Source organism: Podarcis bocagei, assembly GCF_964188305.1.
Source record: "Podarcis bocagei genome assembly, chromosome: Z".
NCBI lineage: Eukaryota > Metazoa > Chordata > Lepidosauria > Squamata > Lacertidae > Podarcis > Podarcis bocagei.
In genome coordinates this window covers 30946502-30970328 of record NC_138140.1, presented here as the reverse complement: position 1 = coordinate 30970328, position 23827 = coordinate 30946502, and the positions used below count along the sequence as shown (strand labels likewise).

Sequence of the window (23827 nt, the reverse complement as noted above, 5' to 3'; positions counted from 1 at the left end):
AAAGCAGGAAGTGTCCCAGCTGTTGGCAAGAAAAAAATGGAATTATTCATTGCTTACTAATGTCAAATGCTAATGGGAGAAAAGTATCCTTGAAGAGAACCTTGACTAAAATTCATTAGAGGGAGATCAAATCACTGTTTTAATTATGCATTTTTGAAAAGGTGTATTTATTAGAACCAATTCCGACCTGCCATGCACCAGCTTCTGATACTGGCGAGGTGCCACTGACTTTGACAAAGTTGACTCCAGCATACAGAAAATGAACTCTGAATCCAGTAGTACTGTAATCCATCTTGCCACTTTCCTGTTCCTTCATGCCTCACTATTCATCCATAATAGGAATCTGCTTTTCCAGCTAGGTCACTTAGGGAGCAATCCTATGGGCCCTGGAAAAGTGTCCAAGAGACTATAAAGTTGGGGTGTATGAAGGCACAGTTTTCCACTCTGCCATCTCGGTATTCATTGCATGCAGTGCTGTTTCTCTTCCACTGCAGTTCATCCTCTGCCAAAAAAAACCAACATTATTTGGATCACTGTCCACTGTTCTTTGAAATTCATACTTCTCTGAATTTTGCATTGCAGTTCTCCAGCCAAGTAATGTGATCAAGAATGCACATACTGACCTAAAGTGCATAAAGATGCATATGTTAATGAAAACAATATTTTAAAAATGCATTATATTTGGAAAAATTGCATACAAAAATGTGTATATTAGAATAAATTTGCACTGAAATGCTTATGAATTTTATATAAATGTGTCAGTATCTAGATATATGGATATATGATGTGGAAATGTGGAGAACTGAATTTAAAACTATAAATGAGAAACTGAGAAAAACCAAAGGGCCTTTCTCTTAAGTTTCATTTGAGCTTATGAGACATTTTTTATTCTGCTGAGACTTTAACATGGGCTAAAGTTTTGCCCACTTGTATTTATGCTGAACTGGTTGATTCTCCTTTTTTATTAATTGGTTTTAGTAACTTGAAGTTGGTTTGTTTTTAATTGTGGTTTATATCTATATCAATCATTTTATTCATAAGCAACTTTACATTTGTCTCATGAAGCGAGGCATGCATTTTTTTATTTTTTTTAAAAAAAACTTTGTCTGAAATTTGTCCACATTTAAAATCCCCTACATTGTGTAAAGCCACAAGGAAATTCTGAGCATCTTCTAATGTGTGCCATGGATCCATTTTCACAGCTTGCTGATGTGCCGAACAAGGGGGACTATTTTAAATGCAGTTCCAAATAAGTTCTTGAACAGATCCTGGGAGCCTCAAAGGAAAACGTTTTCCCAATGGCATGAATGGGTGGTTAAATTAAATATATTTCACAAATGACTTGATGACATGAAACTTAAAAAAAAAAGAACAGATGGGGAAAGTTAATAAATATTTCATTTTCTAATATAAAATTCACTTCCATATTCACAACTTTGGGGATCCTCTGCTTTGCAGGTATCCATAAGTCTGATGGATTTCCCATTCCATTCTCATGCTCCTGCCCAGGCGACTCTTACAAGATCATCATTTGTACATGCTCGGGTTGTTTTATGGGATCGATGAAAGGCAAATGACTGTAAATCTTCCTCTGCTCCTGGATTCTCATCTTTTATTCTGTGTGACCCATAAGTGTCCGTCCTGACATCAGATGGGTTATTAAAATGACAAAAAAAAATTATCCAAAAAGAGAATTTATAAAGCAAAATTATCACTCGGGGATCTGAGGGGGAACCAGCGTAATCCTAAAGGTCATAATGGTAAAATGCTTCAGATTAAGAAATGAAAATACCTATCTGCGGGCTGGAAAGGAGAGAGATGTGACTTTCCTTTTGCTTCAGGGAAGCGTGAAATAAAAGCATAGCCAGTGGTCAGAGCTGATAGGAGGTGTAGCCCAAAAGTATCTCCATAGAATCCTCAACTCTGTTTTAGTTCTTTTTTAAATATAAATAAAATCCTTCATATTGGAAAGCTTCAGAGTTTTGAGCTCTCAGAGCCCGCCTTACCTGTTGCTACTTTTCCCATAACGTATCAGTTGCAGTTTAAGACTGGAAGGATAGTATTTTAGAAACATGAAGAAACATGGGGGGGTGCCTTGGAAATCCCAGGTAATATTTGAATGCCACTACATCAGTCACTTTCCTGTTTTCACAGGGGTGAACCAGGTGCCCATGGGAAACCTGCAAGCGGGACCTTAGTACAACAGCACTCTGTACAATAGCCAGTTTGCAGCAACTGGCACTCAGAGGCATATTGGCTCTGACAAAAGAGGCAGAAGATAGCCATCAGGGTTAATAGTTATTGGTAGCCTTAAAAAGATAAAGGTAAAGGGTCCCCCGATCATTAGGTCCAGTCGTGGCCGACTCTGGGGTTGCAGCGCTCATCTCACTTTACTGGCCGAGGCATTGGTACTGTACTGGCATACAGCTTCTGGGTCATGTGGCCAGCATGACTAAGCCGCTTCTGGCGAATCAGAGCAGCGCACGGAAATGCCGTTTACCTTCCCGCCAGAGCGGTACCTATTTATCTACTTGCACTTTGACGTGCTTTCAAACTGCTAGGTTGGCAGGAGCAAGGACTGAGCAACGGGAGCTCACCCCGTCGCAGGGATTCAAACCACCGACCTTCTGATCGGCAAATCCTAGGCTCTGTGGTTTAACCCACAGCGCCACCCACATCCCTATTGGTAGCCTTACTCTCCATTAATTTGTATAATTCTCTTCTAAAGCCATCCAAGCTGGTAGCTACCACTGACTCTAAAGTAAGGTTGCCATATTTTGAAGAGCAAAAAAGAAGACGCATTGGCCAACTTCTATGGCGACTCTACCCATGAAAAAGAGGGCATGTCCTGGAAAAATAGGTATGGCAACCCTATGAAAGGCTTGGTTTTCATGTTGACGTCAAGCGAGCCTCACCAGCTATGGCTGGGGTGGGATATAAGGGTTCATATTGAACTGAGCACTGCAGTACAAACCAGATTGCATACAGTGCTAAGATTAGCAGGCTTTGACAGAACTGAAGGTTCTGTGCAACAGAATACAAAGGTAACTTAATACACAAACAGTACATTTAATCGTATGGTGACTGCCAAGCCTTCTGAAGTCAGTGGGTCCACTCAAGTTTGGGATTCAATGTCTTCATCAAGGGTTGCAAAGAATCAAAGAATTATTTTGCCCAAAATATAAATGCAAACAAAATACATGTTCTAAAACCAACATAGTTCCCCTGTTTCATCTTCTCAGCATAACGTTACGTTAAAATATTTAAAAGACATGTTAACAGTCACCCTTTTATGTCAGTTGAAGTATTTTTTTTCCTTTTAAAAACATATATATTTAATTAGCATTTACAAATAGAGCTAATAGTATACATGATGTCAGCCAGATTTGATTGCATTCAACAAGAAATAAGGTCAATTGGGACTTAACGCTGAATATTTATAACTGTGGTTGATATAAATATTGAAGAGACAGCATTTCACCAGGCTCACTTAAGTGCAAACTGCATCCCATTGAGGACAATTGCACACACACACACACACACACACACACACACAAATGCACTCATGCTTCATCATTGCTCAAATTTAGGGACAAAGATTACAAACTTTGATTTGCAACAATTTAGCCACTAGGGGGCATCTCTCAGAGGGCAGCTTCACCAAGGGCTCCCAAAATCTGGAGATCCATGTCACTCAATATTTCTCTGCTGTTTTGAGGTTTAAGATTTGAATCTGTGCATACAGGCATGCACATAAATTTACTGTGTATCACATGTTATTTTAACACAGTGATGGGGAGTGGTGTGCTTCCATTAGTCCACTGTGATAACAGGTTCTCCAGACCAGGTAAGCATTTGAAGACGCTGGTGACTATTCAAACTTGCAGAGGGATCTTGATAAATGTGCTGTTCCCTATTTATTTCAGTGGAAGGACCCATCCTGCATGCACCCAGCAATACACGCATGGACTAAGTGGCTCGATTTACATGATTGGGGGTGCTGTTCTGGGTATGGGATTTCCATGGGGGACACTGGGTTGGGATGGAGGGGGGGGTCCCTGGATTTGTTGTGCAAAACCAGGATCTGGCAGGTAGGGTTACATATGCCCAGAATTTCCCTGACACAGCCGGTATTCAGCCCTCACATACAGTGTCCATATACATATAATAATACAACTTACAAAAACGCATTATCCTCAGGGATAACCCATTTGCAAAAGTGGGTGTATTGCACAAAATTACATAGATACATGTGCATATTAGGAAAAATCAGCATTAAAATTATGGTTAATTTTCAGGAGTAATTTTTAATATGGGGGGATACAAACTGGTATACAAATGTGGAGAACTTAACTTGAGATTGAAAAATGATAGAAATTATAATTGGCAGGTCCAGACATCACTAGGTCTACATTACAAATGCATACCAGTTTCAAGCCTATTTACATTTCATGACTCTCAAATGAGCAAATCATTCTGTGGAAGAAGCTAGGATGCCTTGGGATCAATGAGATGTGATAGAAAAGGGTGTTGCTCCCATTGGGTTCCTGGAAATGTAGCTGGTGAGGAGGCTGCACAGGGAGCCATTCTGGGGAGGCTTCAACAAACAAACAAACAAATGAAGAAAGAACCAGAAACCCTTGGCCATGTCATATGGATACACATGGCAAGTGGCAACCCCCTTCCTAAAATTTTGGAGAGTTCTCCTCCCTCTCCTTACACCCACCCAATGCTGGCTAGAGGTAGTAGAAGCTGTGGACCGAAACAAGAGGGAGGGGGACACCAGGTTGGCAAATGTTGAGGTATTAGGGCATGCTGAATTTTTCAACTTTCATATTCCCCAAATGAGGGGTGCTAAAAAGCTGTAACATGACTTGGGAATCCAAAGCCTATTTTGGGTAAATTAATATGATTTCGTTTTGTTTAGTAAATAACTGCATAACAATACAGACGTGTGTGTGTGTGTGTGTGTGTGTGTTGCATTTCTAATCATTTTAAAGTTGCCTTATTAAAAAAATATTGTGAAACGAATGTGTGGAAAATTGCATGAAAATAATTAAAAATGATTGCTAAGTACTTGCAGTTATATTACTTGTCCATCAGTACTGCTACTACTATCATCCCAACCATTGGGAATTGACCTACAATGACTTCTAAACAGAGAACAAGACTGAAGACGTTCGTGCATATGAGCAACCTAATTGGAACTGGCAGAGAGTTGTTGCCCTCTGAACTCCCAACTCTGCAAGGCGTCATGACATAGGGGCTACTGCTAAGAGAACAAAGTGATGAGGATGTCAGAAACTACCCAGCAGCCAGTCTTGCAAAAGACATTCGCCCTAAAGTGGGAATAAGCAAAGAGTTCTTTTGCCACCTCCATTGTATATTCACGAGTCACAGTCTTAAAGAAGATTCAAGAGAGCTGGAGCAAGCCAAAAACATATCTCTTGGTAGAGAAATACTAGATGTCAAAGAGGCTTTCACTTCAAAACTCGACAAGCTTTTTGACATCCTCAATTGCAAGTGTAATTTTTTTCCTCTGCTCTGCATTTTGCTGCCCCGGCTGCCAAAAATCAAGTACACCTTCCACTTCTAATAAAAAGAGTACAAAACATCAGAAGTACACAATGTTGCTATGCAGAGCATCGGATATGGAGTTGGCCTGTGTGCTACAGCTGCCAACACCACTGCTGCCTTTATGGATGCTGGGTTGATCACTGAAAAAGACCAGAGACTTGTCGTTAATCACAATAAAGTCAAGAGGGCCCAATAAAAGGTTATGAAATCTCTGGATTGGGAATTTGATGGTCTTTTTCAGAAGGCTGATATTGACTGCATCTTCTTTGACGGCTGTGAAGATACAACTAAAGTTATGCTGAAAGCAGTTCCACATCATTGCAGGAAAGCATTATTCAGTGTGCAGTGAGCCTGACGGAAGATACTTCTACCACTTCACTCCAGACAAAAGCTCAAAGAGGGGAAAACAAACTAATAATCTTGTAGATTTCCTAAAGAAGAAGGGCATTGATCAGAGCCTGCAGGCCACTGCAGGTGATTCTACAAAAGTTAACACTGGCTGGGAGGGTGGTACCATGAATCGGGTAGAGGTCAAGCTTGGTTGTAAGCTGATGTCAGGGTAGGTTTCAGAAGGACGTCCGCAATAACTCACATGGTGTCAGTGAAGTTAATTCTCTTTATTCAAAGAAACAAAACAGCTCAGGAGGTCAGGCCTGGTGAGCCCTTCCCAGTAGATCTTGCCCCAATGAGGCTGTTGCGAGGACTGAAGGCCCCCACTGTCCCACAGATGTCTAAGTCTCTTCCTCTGCCAGGTCCTTCCCAAGCAATCTGAGACTCCAATGTTTTGTCTCCCTTTGCCCAGCCTCTTCATACCTCTTCTGGTTCTGGAAGACATGGGGAGGGGGAGACAGCTTGGCTTCCTCACAAGCCTGACTCATCGCTGCCTCTGGTTCTGGACTGCTCTCTACCAGACACTTCCTTCTCACTAAATAAATCCTGCTACCTCTTCAGCTTCCAACACCTCCTTCTCCCAGTCTTCTCCCTCTTCACCTTCTGACCACTCATTGTCATCCCACCACCAATCCCCTGGCTCTGAACCTTCTTTCCTTGGGGGCTCCTTTGGGTGTTCCCCAGTTGGTGCCTCTCACCACTTCTCTCGATCCAGCCAGTCCATAACAGTTGATCTGGTTGGTTTATACCCTCCACATCAACGAGTCCCCCGTGCAACACTTGATCACAGCACTGGATGGAAAGATCCTGTATAACAGCAAGTGGACAGTTGACATTGGCAAGATGCTAGACACTGCTACATAACAAAATTACCATGTTTTTCTGTGTATAAGACTAGGTTTTTTCCCTTAAAAATAATGTCAAAAATTAGGAGGGGGGTTATACACAGGGCCATTTCCCTCCATTTTCTTAAATCTGAGCCCCCAAAAATAGGGAGCGTCTTATACATGGGGGTGTCTTATAGACGGAAAAATACAGTAGTCCTTCAGTCACCAAACTCTCAATTGGAAAGCCTCTTACTTCACTGAGTGACAATATAGTAACTAATCTTTCTACCAATCAAGTATATGGGTACTGGATCACACAGGCCATAATGATAGGAATACATGAAATGGTTCTGGACCTTCTTGATATTGATCCAGAGAGCCATTCAATATGGTTAACAACAGCAAACAGGCTTTGCCAACAATTCAGTGCTCAGCATGGTATGCTTTCAGCAAAATAATAATCCAGACACCCTTGAACTCAGATGACAGTGAGAAGAGGAGAACTGGTGTCCAAAAGATTGTTGACTTGAGGAGCACTGAGAGAACCTTCTGTATGTCTGAGGAAGACACCTTCAATGAACCCCAGTGCTTTGTCCCTGTTTGAGCTGATCAATTAGTCTGATGGGATATATGAACCTCCTTTGACATGTCATCTTACTATGGTGGAAGTGAATAAGTTTATTGCTGAGCCCATGAAAGTTCCACAATGGCCCTGTTATGCTCAGTCTATAGAGAGGTGTGTGCAACAAATCACAGAGGCAGCAGGGCTACATCAGAGGCCAAGAAGCGGCTGATGGCCAAGGATGAAGCCAAGCAAGCCTTGATGAAACTTGCTGTTTAAATTTCTTATGGACGGATGTCATTACTTTCTAATATTGCTGTATGTGTACAAGGTAATGTTGTATGCTTAGTTGGATATGCTTTGTGCAGAGAAACTAACTTTTTTATAGCATTGCCCACATTTTCAGAAATTAAAATTAAAATTCTTTGGTTTTCCAAGAACAGTTTTTTTAATCAAACCTGGATTTACCAAGCTAAATGTTGTCCAGTCACAAAAATAATGGCTTGTTTGAATTCCTCACACCCAAAATAATATATATATAAATTTCCCCCTTGCTGAGGAAATTTTCAAAAATTAAGTTTCACCCCCCAAAATGACATGCCCTGCGAGGTAGCAAATGACATATTTCCCACTAAAGCAGAGGTGGAGAACCTATTTCTGTCCAAGGACCACAATGGACAACCTTCTAGGAACCACATGCCAGTGGTGGGTGGAGCCAGTTGCAAAAGTGGGCAAAGCAACAAATATAAACTTTACCTTTGTCCAGTAATCTAGTTTCTAAACACACACACACACACACACACACACACACACACACACCTTTATCCTCTGTAACACAAGCAATCAGAATTCATAGAAACTTTCCAGCCAGGCACAAAAGCACACAAGAAGGGTGCTAAGAAGGGCTAGTTAAGGAGCTGTGGCTGTGAAGGGTGTCCCAAGGTCCAGACATTTGGTCGCTGGGCCTGAGGTTCCCTACCTCTGTGCTAAAGTGATCCACCACCATTGTTTTAGAGTGCTTTGCCATCAAACACTTAAATGACACAAATATTTCTACAAACGCTTTCCCCAATGCCAAGACAGCATCAGATCATTCCCCTCCTGCACATCTCCCACAGAGGCCCAGCCCTTCCTTATTCCAGCTCCTTCGGGATACTGTAACCAACAAGGTAGAAAAGGATTCCAGAAATAAACACTAAGGGGACTCCCGCCGCTGCAAACATGAATGACCACCCGTAATAAACGTTCACAGGAGTATCGCCGAGGCATCTTTCGCTTCTTTCTAGAAGTATGTACTTCGGGAGATCGGCAGCAAATTCCTTCCACATTGCAAACATGAATATGAGCAGGGCAAATAAAGCACCTGAGGGAGAAGAAGAAGAGAGAGGCTTGGTTGGTTTGATTGGTGTTTATTTGTATTTCTGTGGCACTTCCTACTCGAATGAATCCCAAAGTAGCTTACAAACAGGGCCCCTGAAGACAGGTGTTTTGTGAGGGCAGGGTTGCGGTTGTATTCTGCAACATGTCATTGGTGCAGTAATCATGCATTAGTGGTGGACCTATGCTAGACCATCCGCACTATTAGTTTATTCTACAATGCTTCCCCGATGTTACCACATTATTGGTGTCTGGAGGGGCAATATTGCTCTATAGTACAACAAAACCAAGACAAAGAAACAAAGCAAACCCCTGGAACATCTGTGGTATGGAAAGTTACAGAATTTCAGCAGCAAGCTTTTAGGAGGGAGGATCTGTTGCAATGTTTTGTCACATGTTTTATGCATGCTATGCAAAGATATTGATATAATTCTAGGAAGTGTGACCAAATTGCATAAAAGATTACCTTGTTTCTATTCTCTTGAGCTGCAAAAGTCACAAATTCCTAGATTTGCATGAGGTGCCATTATCACCCTCCGCATGTTGCTGAACTTGTTTCTTAGCCATTGGTTTCAGATTTCCAAGATACACTTTGCAGTGATTATGTTACATACCCTCTTGCAATGTTTGGGGAAAGACTGTTTATTTATTGGACTTCTCCAGATCAGAACACAGGGAGGGTAATATTTTTATACAATCCAAACAAGAGCAAAAGTTTATAAAAACTCGATATATATATATATATATATATATATATATAGTTTTGTGCTGTCTCTTCCTCATAAGGTGGAAAGTTCAGGGTGGCCTAAAAGGGCCGGTTTGCCACATAGGAGATGGGTACTGAGGAACTGAAGGTACATAGGGATGGGAGATGCATTCAGTTCAGTTTGCATTTTAATACAAAACTCTTTAACTCTTTAATTCACATTTCATGGAAAAAATATGCTAACCAAAATGCTTTTATCCTTCAAAATTTGCACTTGTCTACAGTGCAGTTCTCTAACCAAATAATGTGTGCCAAAAGGTGTCTGTTGGGATAAAATGCATTATCTGAGAGGGAAATAATATGCAAAAATGCATATCATCTAAGGGGGAGTTGCTTGCAAAAATGTATATATTATGGAAATTTGCATACAACAATTCACATACCAGGGGATATTTGCATTAAAATGCTGGTATGTGAGAGGTCTGTATGTGTGCTGCATATGTGGTGAGTGTGTGCATGAACACATGCAAGGAAATGGCCCTTGTCCACTTTGGCCGTGCCCACAACTAACATAATGTGGCCCTTGAAGGGTTTCCCAATTCTTGATGGGCCTTAAGCCAAAATAAAAGATTAGACGCCCCTGCTCTAATTGCTTATTTCCATGGGGCAGGACTGGTGGGAGATGTTTGCATTGGCAGAAGTAAGGTATAGTGGGAGTAGGAAAGATATGAAGGATGGGAAGCACACACCCACACACACCCCATCTCTCTCTCTCTCTCTCTCTCTCTCTCTCTCTCTCACACACACACACACACACACACACACACACACACACACACTTTTTTGAAGGCACCTTCTGGTTTCCAGGCCAGATAACAGCTCCTGGAATCCTGTGTTGGGACTGATCTAGTCTTTAGTTTTACTCATAGCACAATTGTATGCATTTGTTCAGCTTTGCTTTGTGGCATTGGCTGGCTGCATATATTGACAGAACTGATCCCTTCCTTTCTTTAAACGCTCTCTGCCTCCACGCATTAGGGCCTGCGATTAATTGAGAGTTTCCATTTCAATGTTGATTTAGGTCAATGGTATCTTCTGGGGAGGGGCTAATTGCAAGGGCGTTGAACCGTGCTATGACACCTTTCGCCTTTAAATTCTTGCAACAATTGTCTAGGGGCTGACTGCAAGCCTTCCTAACTCCTCCTCCTCAGTCAAAGGATGGTAGCAACTTAATTTCAAGTAAATTGTTCACTAAACTCTGTGCCATCCTTTCTCGCTTCATAGCATCGTGAAACCTTGTTGGCTAATTGTAGAGACAAGTGGATGAACTCCAGACTCTCTTTAGAACTTCCGAAGCCTGTCTATAATTTGCTAATTACAGGGAAAGTGAACTTTCAAACTCCCCTTTTTTCTCACCTCCTTGCCTAGCAAAAACATCCAAAAAAAACCTAAGAAAAAATAATGAGATGCTGATATCTTTATGGCAATTCATAAGTGCAAATGCATATGATATATGAGGAGCTTATAGCAGCCACAATATGGAACTATTAACTTTGAGAGAACAACTTTGAATATAAAGTGTTGGCTATCTCTCCCCACCCCCCTTTCTCTCTATTATTTTCTTTCTTTAAAAGGTTTGGTGGAACTCCGTCAAGGACTGGGAAGAATCCCTGTGAGCCAGGCCACTTGTTACACTCATCAGATGCAACAAGATCAAGTCAAAGGCCTATCTGGTCAGGCAACTTGTTCTACGGCAGCCAATCAGATGACTATGGGAAGTCCACCAGCAGAATATGACTGCAACGGCAACTCTCCTCACGTTGCTGTTACTGATTTCCATTAATTAATGGTTCCCGTTAATTGGTTTTCAGAGGCATGTGGCCTCTAACAGTGGCATTGGAACATAGGCATCATCATGACTTAATAGCCTTAACCACCATGAATTTATCCAACCCACACCCAGCCTGGGGAGTGTCTCCAGGCTCTTGATTATTTTGGCTGCCTTTTTCTGCACCCTTGCTAGCTCCAGTATATCTTTTCTGAATGGAGAATGTTCAGAGTATTCCAAGTGTTGCTGCACCATAGATTTGCGTAAAGGAATTCTGATATTGGCAGTTTTATTTTTGATCCTTTCATGTGATAGGAGGTCTTTCAGGTGCATGTAGAGCGTCCAGGTGGAAAAGAGAGCAGGACTCATGCTCCATCCATAATATTGTGTAGAAGCGGGGATTTAAGCAGGTGAGAGGGGTCCTTTTCACTCTGAGAGCTGCTTTGCCTTCTGAGCAATCTTCCAAGGGCCACATGCCAGTTCTGGGCAGGACTAGATGTGAAGGTTGATGGAGCAATTGTTATAATTTTTGTCTGTGTACAGTAGGCTAGCTTCAACACACATTCACACACCCCACTCTAGTCTCCAAGAGAGAGGAAATACTGTAGTTAAAGTATGCATTCCACCCAGAGAAAAACATTCTCTGTGTGAAGCAGGGTCAATGAGGGGTGTGGCCCAGGAAGAGTTGTGGGGGCCAGCTGGGAAGATTTGAAGGACCACATTTGAGTTTTCCCACCCCTGTGATATGACATACATATTCATGGACTAAATTCCAGCTCTAATCCAATAAATCTGTTAGTCTTTAAAGTATACTTGGTTGGTTTTTGCTGCTGCAAGGCTACCCCACTGGAAACTGTTACATGAATTTGCAAAGAAAGCCTCTCTCAAGTTAACTGTCACGTGTCAAACATGGTTAAGAACACCTCATGGCAAAGCAGTTCTCACAGAAAATGTGTTTCATTATCTGATAAAGCAGTTGGCAACACAGCCAGTAGCTTGGTAGGGATAAAGGTCTCCAAGAGAAGATAGCAATAAATATCAAAAAGCTTCCAGGTCCATCTGCTGAATAATCTTCTCAGCCTACAAGTGTAGATGAGCTGGTTCATTTTGAAAGGGTGCCTCCGGAAAAAACCACCTAGAAAGATTTTGTTAAGGTAGCTGGCAGGTTACCAGGCAGATGCTCTAAAACACGGTCAATAATTGCCTGCCATTCTTAGAAAGAAAGAATGCAATGAGATGATCAAATCTTTCCCTACTGAAGCCCTGTTTGTAATTGAAAAAGGTCTCTGCTGGCACAGCATGCAGTCCTACCAACTTCTGTCACTTTGAACCTGAGATCCTGCTAGACACATTCCCCTTCTTCTGGCTTTGAAATCCCTAAACCTTGCCCACGTTTAGTCACTGGGGGACATTTAGGGATAGGGAAGAAATTTGATTTAGTTTGCATTTATTTGTGAACCTACCTAATGCAAAAGTAACATACAATAAAGTGCATTATATTAAGGAGAAGTGCTACCTTAAAAATGTGTATATTAGGCAAGATTGCGTTCATTGAGTACATTAAGTGAAAATTGCTCTAAAATGCTGGTGGGTTGTTTTTTTAAGCACACAAAATGATGTGAAGATGTGGAGAACTGTATTTAAGATTGGGAAAAATGAGAAACTGAGAGAAACTAACATTGGTGGATTTCCCCATCCCTAGAGGTGTAAGACAGTGTCATTTCCTGATCACCATATGCAGACATACACTTCAGGTCTGATCCTAAACCTCTGCTGGCTTGCAGGACATCCTCAGGAGAAGAATAGGCTAAAGAGTAAACCCTACCCAAATCTGGAGTGAAGTCCCTGAAATGGTTGGATGGTGCCTTGTACACCTCCTTCCAGCAACTTCTGCAGCCCAGCTGGTGACAAATGTATTGTTCTGCTTTCCTTTGCTCCACATCCGTGAGGCTGAGAGGGGAATCTTGTGGTCTGGGAAGCCCAGGACCTTTATGAACACTGTCCAGGCTTGCATCCCAGGGAGGTCACTTAGGTGCTGCTAATGCAGCCATTAGACTTCACCTCCAGAGGTGTACTCCATTGTCTCTTAGGGCAGATGGATGCCTCCAACTTTCAGGTGCATTTACAATTGCAGTGTTAAATGCATGAAAAGAGAGACCACTTGCAAGAAACTTCCAATAGCCTTCTAGAGTCTATTGTCACACACGGTCACTACATAATAAAGAAGCTGTTCGGTGGTAATTCAGCTACCACAGTGAACTACAATAAAATAGGCCAAAAGCTGAAAAGAGAAGGCACAGGAGACATGAAAAGCCTCAATAGCACTTAACAAGTTCATTCTAACATTACATTGCAGGGTTAGTGAGTGGAGCAACTAGGGGCAACAACACTTAGTTTACTTGTTTAAAATGAAAACCTAAAAAACACCCTTCATCAGTGGTCCCCAAGCATTTGTGGCCTGCGGACACACTTGAAAATTTTAGGAACTGTCACAAGCACACCATGATAGTGGCAGTGCTCAGAACTCCTATCTGTAATAAGCAACCTATACCTACCTCAAAACAAAACACAGACCAAAACCTCAGGCAACACCCCCGCAAAATCAGAATTAGGGGGTAGGGGACCATGGCAAGTCCCAAGGTGGTTGTCTGAGGGCTTACAGGTAGTATGTTGGTGACCTCAGTCCTGAAATACTGTCATGACAGGGTCTTCTATGTAAAAAAGAAAGATGGCTAGCGTGTATTTGAAAGTTCTTCTGATAGTGCTAGTGGATTTTGTTCCCACCACCACCATGAATTTTCCTGTCCTTATTCCCCCAAAAAAATGCAAATAGGGTGGCAACAGGAGAATGGTGTATTTTCAATCAATCAATCAGATTATTATTTAGGAGCAGAGAAAGTCTCTACTTTAGGGTGTAGGCAGAATTCTGATTTCCCATCTCAGAACTTAATCCCAAGGCAAATTCCCCCTCCCTATAAATTACAATCACTTTCACTTTTCTTGAAGGAAAGATCTCCGGGACACGTAAGTTAATTAAGGATGATCTGCCATCCATATCAGATGATAATGACAGTTTCCCCCTTCTGTTGTCATTCCAAATCCTAAGGCTGTGAAAGAAATACTGTTGATGTTATTGAATGTTATAAGATGGCAATGGATTCTTATTTTATTCTTAGAGTGGATGGTGTATAAAATGATTTTGCAGTTCATTGATTGTGTATCTTGCTGTCAGAGCCTTTGCTGCTGCTTATTTTATTAGTTATTATTATTTATTAAATTTGTATACCGCCCTATACCTGCAGGTCTCAGGGTAGTTACAGCATAAAGTCACAATGCACAAACACAAAATAAAAGTAAAAACAAAAACAACCCAATAACCCCCCGCTCAGTCTATTTTATAGTTTATTTTATAACTTCTGCTGTAATTCATTTTTGTTTTCCTGTTTTTATGATGTTTTATGTCTTTAAATTTGTAAGTCACCTTGAGACTCCTTATTTGTCAAGCAATTCATACACTGAATTATTATTGGGTGTGTATCCAGCTACAAATCCACTCAGAGTTGAGCCACTGAAATTAACGTCCCCTAGATTAGCCACATTCATTAATTTCAATCGATCCGCTCTGAGTATGACTAACAGAGGATACACAATAACAACAGAAGCAGCAGCCAGTGTAGATAAACATTACAGAACTCTATTCAGAGATTCAGATGATGGTCCAGATTATCTCATACGAAGACCTTTGACTAAATATTACTGGAACAATCATAAGAACCAGTTTGGATTAAAGTATTTACTAGATGTATTAATTGTACTTTGTACAATTGTATTTTGTATACTCCTACATTTGTTTTATTGGATTGGAAGTTATGTTTAGCTGCCCTGGGAATTTTATTGAAAGAGCAGGGTATAAATCACATATGCATTATGTGGAGAATCAAATATAGGTGTATAAAATTCAAGAGTCTCCAGATGAAATGGATTGGCTAGAGGTTTGGAACAGACAAAATAAAATACTTTTCACACAGTGTATAATTAACTTATTGCAACATCCTAACACTAAATGTAGTGGTGTCTACTATCTTAGATGCCTTAAAAAGGAATGAGGAATCAGCACTGTGGAACCTGTGGCCCTCCCAATGTTGTTGAACTACAGTTCCCATCATTCCTGACCATTAACAATGCAGGCTGGGGCTGGTGGGAGAGGGGCTCTAGTTGCATCTGCCATTGGACTACAACCCCTATCAACCCCAGCCTGCATAGTCAGTGGTCAAAAATGATGGAAACTGTAGTCCAGTGATGTATGAAGGCCACATCTATTAACAGCAATGAACAGTGATAGGTGAATGTCACCTCAATTATTCAGAAGTAGGAATAACCAAATCTGTAAATTTCAGTTTCTCTCAATTCTGCCTTGTCTTTCTAACTATCTGTGTGTTTGTCTCACACACAGCTCATTTCCTTTGTTCCCCTTAATGGCTCATTACCCAGGCAATCACTTCATCAGGAATCTAGCATGGCTTATATTTTAACACTTGTTGGATCCAGGGGTTAGAAGGGCCTCAGCATACAACCTATTCTCCACCTGCCTCAAAACTCATAACAACGTCATAATGACCTTCATTCTCTGAGTGCTGGTGGTCCTTATACAGCGAAGGTAGCACCACACACCCACAAACAAGAGGGAGGAATTAGCGGACTCATTGAGTTTTGTGGGCCTGCTGGGATTCAAATCTGAGTCTCAGGATCCAAATCCTGGATAGCTCAGTTGGATGGAACATACTGATAATGCCAAGGATGCTGGTTCGATCCCCCTTGGGACAGCTACATTGCAGGGGACTGGACTAGATGATCCTCAGGGTCCCTTCCAACTCTACAAATCTATGATTCTATGAAATCCAACACTCCAACTACTGTGCAGGAAAGAAGGAAAGAGAAACTAACTAGTGGTCAATACATGCACCTTTCTCTTTATGAAATACTGTGTAATTTATTATGAGAACACCATGTGATTTTTTAAAAAAATTGCACACATTCAAATTCATTCTCAATCTCTCTCTCTTTCTCTTTTATGCGCATGTGCATGCAGGCACACACACACACACACACACACACACATACACAGGCTACACAAAGTGGGAATTAGCCTCAGCATCCCAGGCACCCATATATCCAATTATCATGAATTGGCAGCTTACCAGCCGTGATGAAGAATCCACCTCCTACTTTATAGAACCGTGCACTGACAAAAGGCACACCACACACCAAGAGAAATCCTCCTACGAGGCTGGCGGTGACAGCCAGCACAATGAACGCTGTCCAGAAGCCCCTGTACACTGAGCAATCGGAAAGAAGAAAGTAGAGGGGAACGCTGAGTAAACTCACATAATCGGATCTCCTTTCAGGAGAGGCTTGTAGCAAACCAATTTGTTCCAAGTTTCAAGTTTCTCCAGCAAACAATTTGGGGAAAGTCGGGAGTGAAGGGGGGGAGAGAATGAAACAAATCCCAGGATTATCACCAGTAATTCAGAATCAGGTTCTTGTCAGTTTTATGGAGCTGCTGCAATGGACTCAGCTGATCTCTGCACCCTAACTCGCAAGCATAACCAGGGTGCATCATGTGGCAGGTATCATGTTATACACAGAACACCAGTGCTGAATAGCCATGTCCCTTCTATGTTTACAAACATGATAAATGGATGATCATATTTCATGGGGGAGGGGTTGGAGGAGGTGATTACAATTGCAACCATGGTATGCAGAGAAAGGGCCACAGCCAGAGTCCATGGCACCCTACAGGTGATGTTGGACTACAATTCCCATCATCCTTAACAACTTGCTATGTTGGCTGGGGATAATGGGAACTGTAGTCCAACAACATCTGGAAGGCACTGCGTTGGCTACCTCTGCTGTAGCTCAGTAGTAAAAGCATCTACTTTGATTGCAGAAAGCCCCTGGATCAGTCCCCACCATCTCCAGGTAAGGCTGGAAATGTCCCAACACTGGACAGATGCTACCAGTCAGTGTAGGCAATATTGAGATATGAGCCAATAATCTGGTGTTCCATTGTTCATTAGGATTACAGTGCAAAGGCAAAGGGTTAAGCCCTCTTCCCAGCAGAACAATGGATCAGCAATTCAGGGTTTCACACAGGAATCTTTCTCAGCCATTCCTTTGAGATAAGGAGGCTTTGAACCTTTTGCATGCAAAACATGTGCTTTACCCCTGTGCTACTATAGCCCTTCCCTGTTTACTTAGAAGTCAAATTGGGTCTATACATGCAATGGAAGAAGAGGAGGAGGAGGAGGAGGAATTTGAACTTGATATCCCGCCTTTCACTCCTCTTAAGGAGTCTCAAAGCGGCTAACATTCTCCTTTCCCTTCCTCCCCCACAACAAACACTCTGTGTGGTGAGTGAGGCTGAGAGACTTCAGAGAAGTGTGACTGGCCCAAGGTCACCCAGCAGCTGCATGTGGAGGAGCGGAGACGCGAACCCGGTTCACCTGATTACGAGTCCACCATTCTTAACCACTGCACCCGAGGTGGTAGGATAACAGTAGACACAGTCTATGGGGTCAAATTTTTAATGGCTGGCCCAGCGAGTGAGTTTGCAAGAAAAATTGCTGTCCACCCACTCTATGGTGATAGAGGCAGAGACAATAAATAAAAAGATGCCTCCCCATTCCCTCTGATTGATGCATGTAATCTGGCCGGACTAGCAGGTAAACCTTACTTCAACACAATGAGACAACATACTTTACAGTACCTGAGGGCTGTAGATCAGCTCAGGGGGAATGATAGGAGGGATGCTGCCATCCCAGACATCTGCTGCCTGCACCATCCATCTCATTTGGCCTGGGCACAGGGGTTTCCCCACCATTCCCCCCCCAGCCCTAAAACACAGTTGTAGAGGTGTTGCTGCTTGCTACATTTTTACTGCTCAACATACACCTACAACAACAGCTGGCCTAATACATGTGTTACTTGGTTACCTCTTAACATGTGCATACCTGCAGTTGCATCGTAGGAGGGGTGAGGATGAGGTCCAAGTGCAATAGGCATAGGAAACAGGTAGCCATGCATGCAATGTTTTGGATGTGCTTGACTCGCTGGAAGAAAAAAATAGAAAACAGGACAGTTGTCTGCTGAATCTGTAGTTTAACAGTCATGGTAATCGGGTCTACAAGGTTTCTAATCATGCGTCTGTAATGCAAGAACATCTAAAATATGCAAGCTGGATGTTATCAGAGCAACTGTTTAAGAATTGGTGCCCAAGTTTACTTATTTCCTACCCACTCTGCCCTTTCCCCCTTGTGAGTCTTTTTGTTTGTTTTTTAGATTGTAAGCCTGCAGGCAGGAGCTGTCTTGCTTTTAATTAGGGCTGCCGTACATCCGGGATTTCCCAGACATTACCAGGATTTCAAAGGTGGAAGTGACGTCCAGGGGGAATTTCCAGAAGGTGGCAGTTTGTCCTAGATCTTCGACAAGTAAACCAAAAATTGCATTTTTGGGGGCCAGACACTGTAGAACTTATTCTTTTCTACTGTCCATTGTACAACCAGCTAGGCAAACACGTAGTCTAACATCACGGCACAATGGAAATATCAGATTCTATCTGTCTGACATTAACACAAAAGTAACTCCAAGGGTGGTTGAGTTTTTGTCAATAGTATCTCTTAGAGTGGTGAAGGGCACTATTTAGTGAGAAGAAATCCCAATGAAAATCCTTGTTACTATATATATTTTTACATGACTGTTTCTTTAGTAAATCATTATTCTCTCTGTTTACAATGTCAAGGCTGTTTGTGTCATTGCCGCCAACATGGCACCATCCACACGCAAGTAGAGGGTAGCAACAAGCTTGGGAAAATCTCTGTTTTTACAAAAGTACAAAAAATCTTTAGGGGAGGCACAGCATGGGAGATTCCCAAGCAACCTAATGAGGATTGAGCATGTTCAGTGCCCCTAGAATGCTGACTGATGGGAGGAGATAGAAAATCAGGTGGAAGTGGGAATGGAATGGAGGGTCCTCAACCCCAAGCAGATGCATTCCACACTACACCTTTGGGTCACATCTGCACCAAGCATTTAAAGCACATTCAATGCACATTTAAAGCATATAGCTTCCCTCATAGAATCTTAGGAAATATAGTTTTCCCCCTCACAGAGCTACAACTACCAGCACCCTTAACAAACTACAGTGCTCGGGATTCTTTGGGAGAAGCTGTGGGTTAAACCACAGAGCCTAGGACTTGCCGATCAGAAGGTTGGCGGTTCGAATCCCTGTGACGGGGTGAGCTCCCCTTGCTTGGTCCCTGCTCCTGCCAACCTAGCAGTTCAAAAGCACGTTAAAGTGCAAATAGATAAATAGATACCACTCTGGCGGGAAGGTAAACGGCATTTCCGTGCGCTGCTCTGGTTCGCCAGAAGCGGCTTAGTCATGCTGGCCACATGCTGTACTCCGGCTCCCTCGGCCAATAAAGCGAGATGAGCACCGCAACCCCAGAGTCGGCCACAACTGGACTTAATGGTCAGGGGTCCTTTATATACTTTAAATGCATGTTAAATATGCTTTCAATGTATTGCGTTTGTGTGACCTTTGTTGCATTTCCTACTTTGTTCTAAGCTTGATGTGGTAGAAGCTATCATAATCTATGATCTCCCCACCACCACTTTCAGGTAGCAGTTCACCTATTGATTGAATTCATCCTGCATTGCCTGGGAATTGACCTAGGAATAGTTACCATTTTTGAGTGCTGCAGTGCCTAAGGATGGCATACTTCCGAGGAAGTAGAGGGGCCATTACTGCAGAGGTGTCCCATCAATATTAATGTCACCAAGGCTTATCATGATGAACGATAATAGGATGAATGTTCAACAAATTAATTAATGATTATCCACTTTACTTAAAAATGCTTCCCACAAAATGGGGGGCACTTTATAATAAATGGACATTCGTTCGTGCTAAGTGACTAATGAAATTTCAACTGCATTAATTATTGCATCTGCAAAAAGCGGCAAAATGAATTTGCTGCGTTCGGTCTCATTAATGCAGACACAAAAAGTAATAAAAGATCTCCTGGTTATCAAGAATATCTTGCGCTATGGGAATGGGCTTCAAGTGATGTTTAATTTGATCATTTGACTTAAGGTAATATCATGTTATACAACGTATTATAATAATTAGGCTTGGATGGCCTCCATTATTACATTAACGTGGCAATCCAGAATTATCTATACTTTATCGATGAACGCTAGAAGTACAATATAAGGAAGGCTATTAGAAGACTCAGTTGGCAGTTCTGTGCACACATACTTGGCATTGTGGGGCCAAGTGAGGTCTGCTTCCAAGTAAATATGCTTGGGATCAGAAGTCAGAATAAAATGCTGGTGAGTTTCTAGAATCAGGAATGTGGAAGCGCATACACAAAATTCCTGGATAACTATCATGTTTATTTATTAAACATATTTATCTACTCCCAAACCATAAACTATCAGGTCAGGGATTCATAATAAAATAAAAAACACACAGTTAAAAGCAATTCAAATAAAAGCAATTGACTAATTAAAACACCTGCAATGGCCTGCTGTAATTAAAAGGACTTCAAGAGGCACCTGAAAGACAGATGTGAGGGTGACTGCCTAATAATCCCTGCTGGAAGACTGGTCCACAGCATGTGACCATTGACACTCAATGTCCAACTTGCAGCTGAGGCCAGTCAGGCTTCTGTTACATGGGGGACAACAGCTTTCTTGGTGATTAAACCTGGATATAAGGGCTCAAGGGCTCAAAGTATGCTTTGTCCAAGTTATTCAGGGCTTTGTATATCAACACAAGAGCCTTGAACCTGGCTGGTTGCATATGGACAACCAGTGCAGGTGTCTTAGCAGATGCTATCAGTCACCTGCCCCCATCAGCAGACCAATTATTGCATTCTACACCAGCTGGAGCTTCCAGGCCAGGCACAAGGGCAGCCCCACATAGAGTGCAGTTCAATAATGCAGTCTCAAGGTTACTATGCTTAAACCAAAGCTGCAGGCTGGATGGCAAACCAATCCAACAAATACGACTGCTGCTTTTATTCTGCAAATGACACATAATTGATTACAGATCTCCCACCATTTGTACTAAGCTTCCTTTGCAGTGAAATGAATGGAGTAGAATAATGTAATCACAATGTACGTTACATAATTTTGCCACAGTGGACTGTGAGTTGAATAATGTCATTTTTGGTGGAAGGTGAACTGCAGTGGAATAGAAACAGTGACACATGTGATTAATAGAGGGCAGGATGAAAATCAATGCCTTCTTCTGGGTGGCTACAACCTCAACAGAAGCACTCTTGTTAGGTAGCTACTAAATACTGCAACACTGTGTTGCCGATTCCACTTGTACTCACTAAACCAGAAGTTCCATATGGTCTCCTTGTAATCTTCACCAAAGAACCAGCACCGCCAAAAGAAACCTTCATGGTGAAATGTAAGAATTCCTTTTGTCCAATTTCCCGTCCCAACCTATTTTTAAAAAATGAAATGAAAATCCAGGAGTTCTATGGAAATTATTGCATTCCATTTAGCACAGAAGCATTTATTCATTTACAGTTACATTTGTACCCCACTTTTCTTGTAAGATACTGTATGGGGTACTGCCCACTTCATTTTATCATCACAACAACTCTTGTTAGATAGGTTATATTTTTAAACATGGTATTAATAGGCAGATAGTGTTAAAATTGAGCTTGAATCCCTAATATACCAATCACTGCTTATATATACAAAGACAGAGCATACTAGCTAGCCAATGTGTTGTTGTTTATTAACTTAAATGCAAGTTTTGGACATCATTCTCCAAAACCCAAATGACTACTTTATGTACACCCAAGGACTGGAAACATTCACAGTGTGTTTTGCAGGTGTGTGGGTGCTGTTTTCTCATTTTTTTAAGCAGCAGTCCATTTCCCTAAGACTTGTCACAAAGTCAAACTGTTTCTGAAGGTCCTTCAGTTTCAAAAGTGGATTGTCATGCAGAAGGAGAGGTGGGGGAAACCATAGGAAAACATAAGCCTTAAAAGTCTGCTTGGTGGGCACAGAACAAGCAGCCTGGTTCTTTGGTTCCCAGCCAATGTTTTAAAAGAATCTGGGTGTGGGGTTAATAATATCTCATTCCAGCAGTTGGAACAAATACACTGGGTAAAAGCATGTTTTGAACTGGACCTCTCCCCTGCTTCCTCCTCCACTTGGAAGAGTGAGTAACATGCCAAAGAAACTGGAGGCACAATGGATGGAGTTGAGAGAATCCCCAAGGACATTTCCTACATTCACACAGTCAAGGTTTGCTATTTGGCATTTTACAGAATTTTACAAGCCTGGCTGGTTTTTGCCCTCTAATATTATGCATATTTACTTTGAAAGTAAGGCCCAGTATGTACAATCAGATTACTCCCAGGTAAGGGTGAATAGGACCTTAGGCTTAGCCAATTACCAGAACTGGAGTATAATATTTGCTACAATATGTCCTTGTTTTTTAGCAGGGGTGACACCAGGTTAAATAAACATTAGCCGAGTCATATGAGTTTTACTGCACTAATTCATCCATTAGATCTGCATGTAAGGAGGGGGGACACATAATTCTAAGGACAACATTGTATTTTCTTTGCAGATGGCAGTCACTGATGATAGTCTGGTTGTTTAGAATTAATTTAATCTGAATATGCCAGGTGAAGAGAGAGCATGCACGAGAGTTTCTTATTTGAGATCAAAACTCTCAATCTCTTTCATTTCCCTCTCCTTTCCAAGAGCATTCTCTTTTCCCTTGGTAATGGTGCATTAAAGCTACAGAAGGTTCTTCACAAACTATTTCTCCAGGTTTACCTCCTCAGTGTGATAGGTGCCGTTCTCAGGTATGAATCCTCCACACGTCTCCGTCGCCAGGAGCCAATAATCTGTCCCAAAGGCTACAAGAAAGAGAAGGACCCCAAGGACTCCAATGATCCCTGCTAAAAAGGCAGCTATTTTGATCTTCATGATAGAAAGACAAAGCAGGAGGGGGTGGGCAGCTCAAAACTCAGCAAAGGAAGAAGAGAGTGTTCTTGTTTTGGGGAGAGGGAAAGGGAGAGAGAGAGGAAGGGAGGGAGGGAGAGAGAGAGAGAGAGAGAGAGAGAGAGAGAGAGAGAGAGAGAGAGAGGAGCAGGGAGTAGAGAATGAAGAGAAGGGGTTCTATTTTAAGACACAGATCAGCATCATTTCATGACTGGTGTTCATTTCACAGGGCACTAAGGAGAGAGCTATGAAAAGCTGATGACTTGGGCCTACCAAGCAGCTAAGGCATTAAAGCACACCCATGTATGTATACTCTGAACTTTCAATCTGCATCAAGGTAACTGACATTCTGTCCGAAAAAGAGCTGCATGCTGTCACCTGCACATATTGCAACCAAATTCTCTCATAAAAATAGAGAAAGTGGAACCTGCAACAAAATGTTGGGAGTCCAAGATGTTGCTGTGTGGAATTCTCCTATTCAGGGTTCCAGGCAGGCAGATGCTCCAGTACTGAGCAATGGC

General features: G+C 41.9%; 1 protein-coding gene across 3 annotated transcripts; it reads right to left on the bottom strand.

Annotated features, from left to right (window-relative positions):
* Positions 1–4977: 4977 nt before the first annotated feature.
* On the bottom strand, positions 4978–23417 carry LOC308579165 (transmembrane protein 182-like). 3 transcript variants are annotated; one of them, XR_014004322.1, is made up of 6 exons: positions 23139–23417; positions 21668–21782; positions 18278–18376; positions 16466–16603; positions 6282–8719; positions 4978–5941 (listed from the first exon to the last, which is right to left on the bottom strand). XR_014004322.1 is itself a non-coding variant. In XM_081179978.1 (5 exons), exons 1-5 carry the CDS (start codon positions 23289–23291, stop codon positions 8490–8492), a joined length of 735 nt encoding a protein of 244 aa, XP_081036104.1. In that variant the 5' UTR covers positions 23292–23417; the 3' UTR covers positions 6174–8489. The 3 variants fall into 3 exon arrangements, 1 of the variants encoding a protein (XP_081036104.1); XR_014004323.1 differs by lacking the exon at positions 4978–5941 and having other exon boundaries at positions 6174–6607; positions 7299–8719; XM_081179978.1 differs by lacking the exon at positions 4978–5941 and having other exon boundaries at positions 6174–8719.
* Positions 23418–23827: the final 410 nt, after the last annotated feature.

Coding starts and splice junctions, on each gene's coding strand:
- LOC308579165 (XM_081179978.1), bottom strand. CDS start 23,291: ATGAAGATCAAAATAGCTGCCTTTTTAGCAGGGATCATTGGAGTCCTT. Junction 18,377..21,667: donor CATATGGAACTTCTGGTTTA/GTGAGTACAAGT, acceptor TTTTTCTTCCAG/CGAGTCAAGCACATCCAAAA. Junction 8,720..16,465: donor TGGATTCTTCATCACGGCTG/GTAAGCTGCCAA, acceptor CTTCTCCCTCAG/GTGCTTTATTTGCCCTGCTC.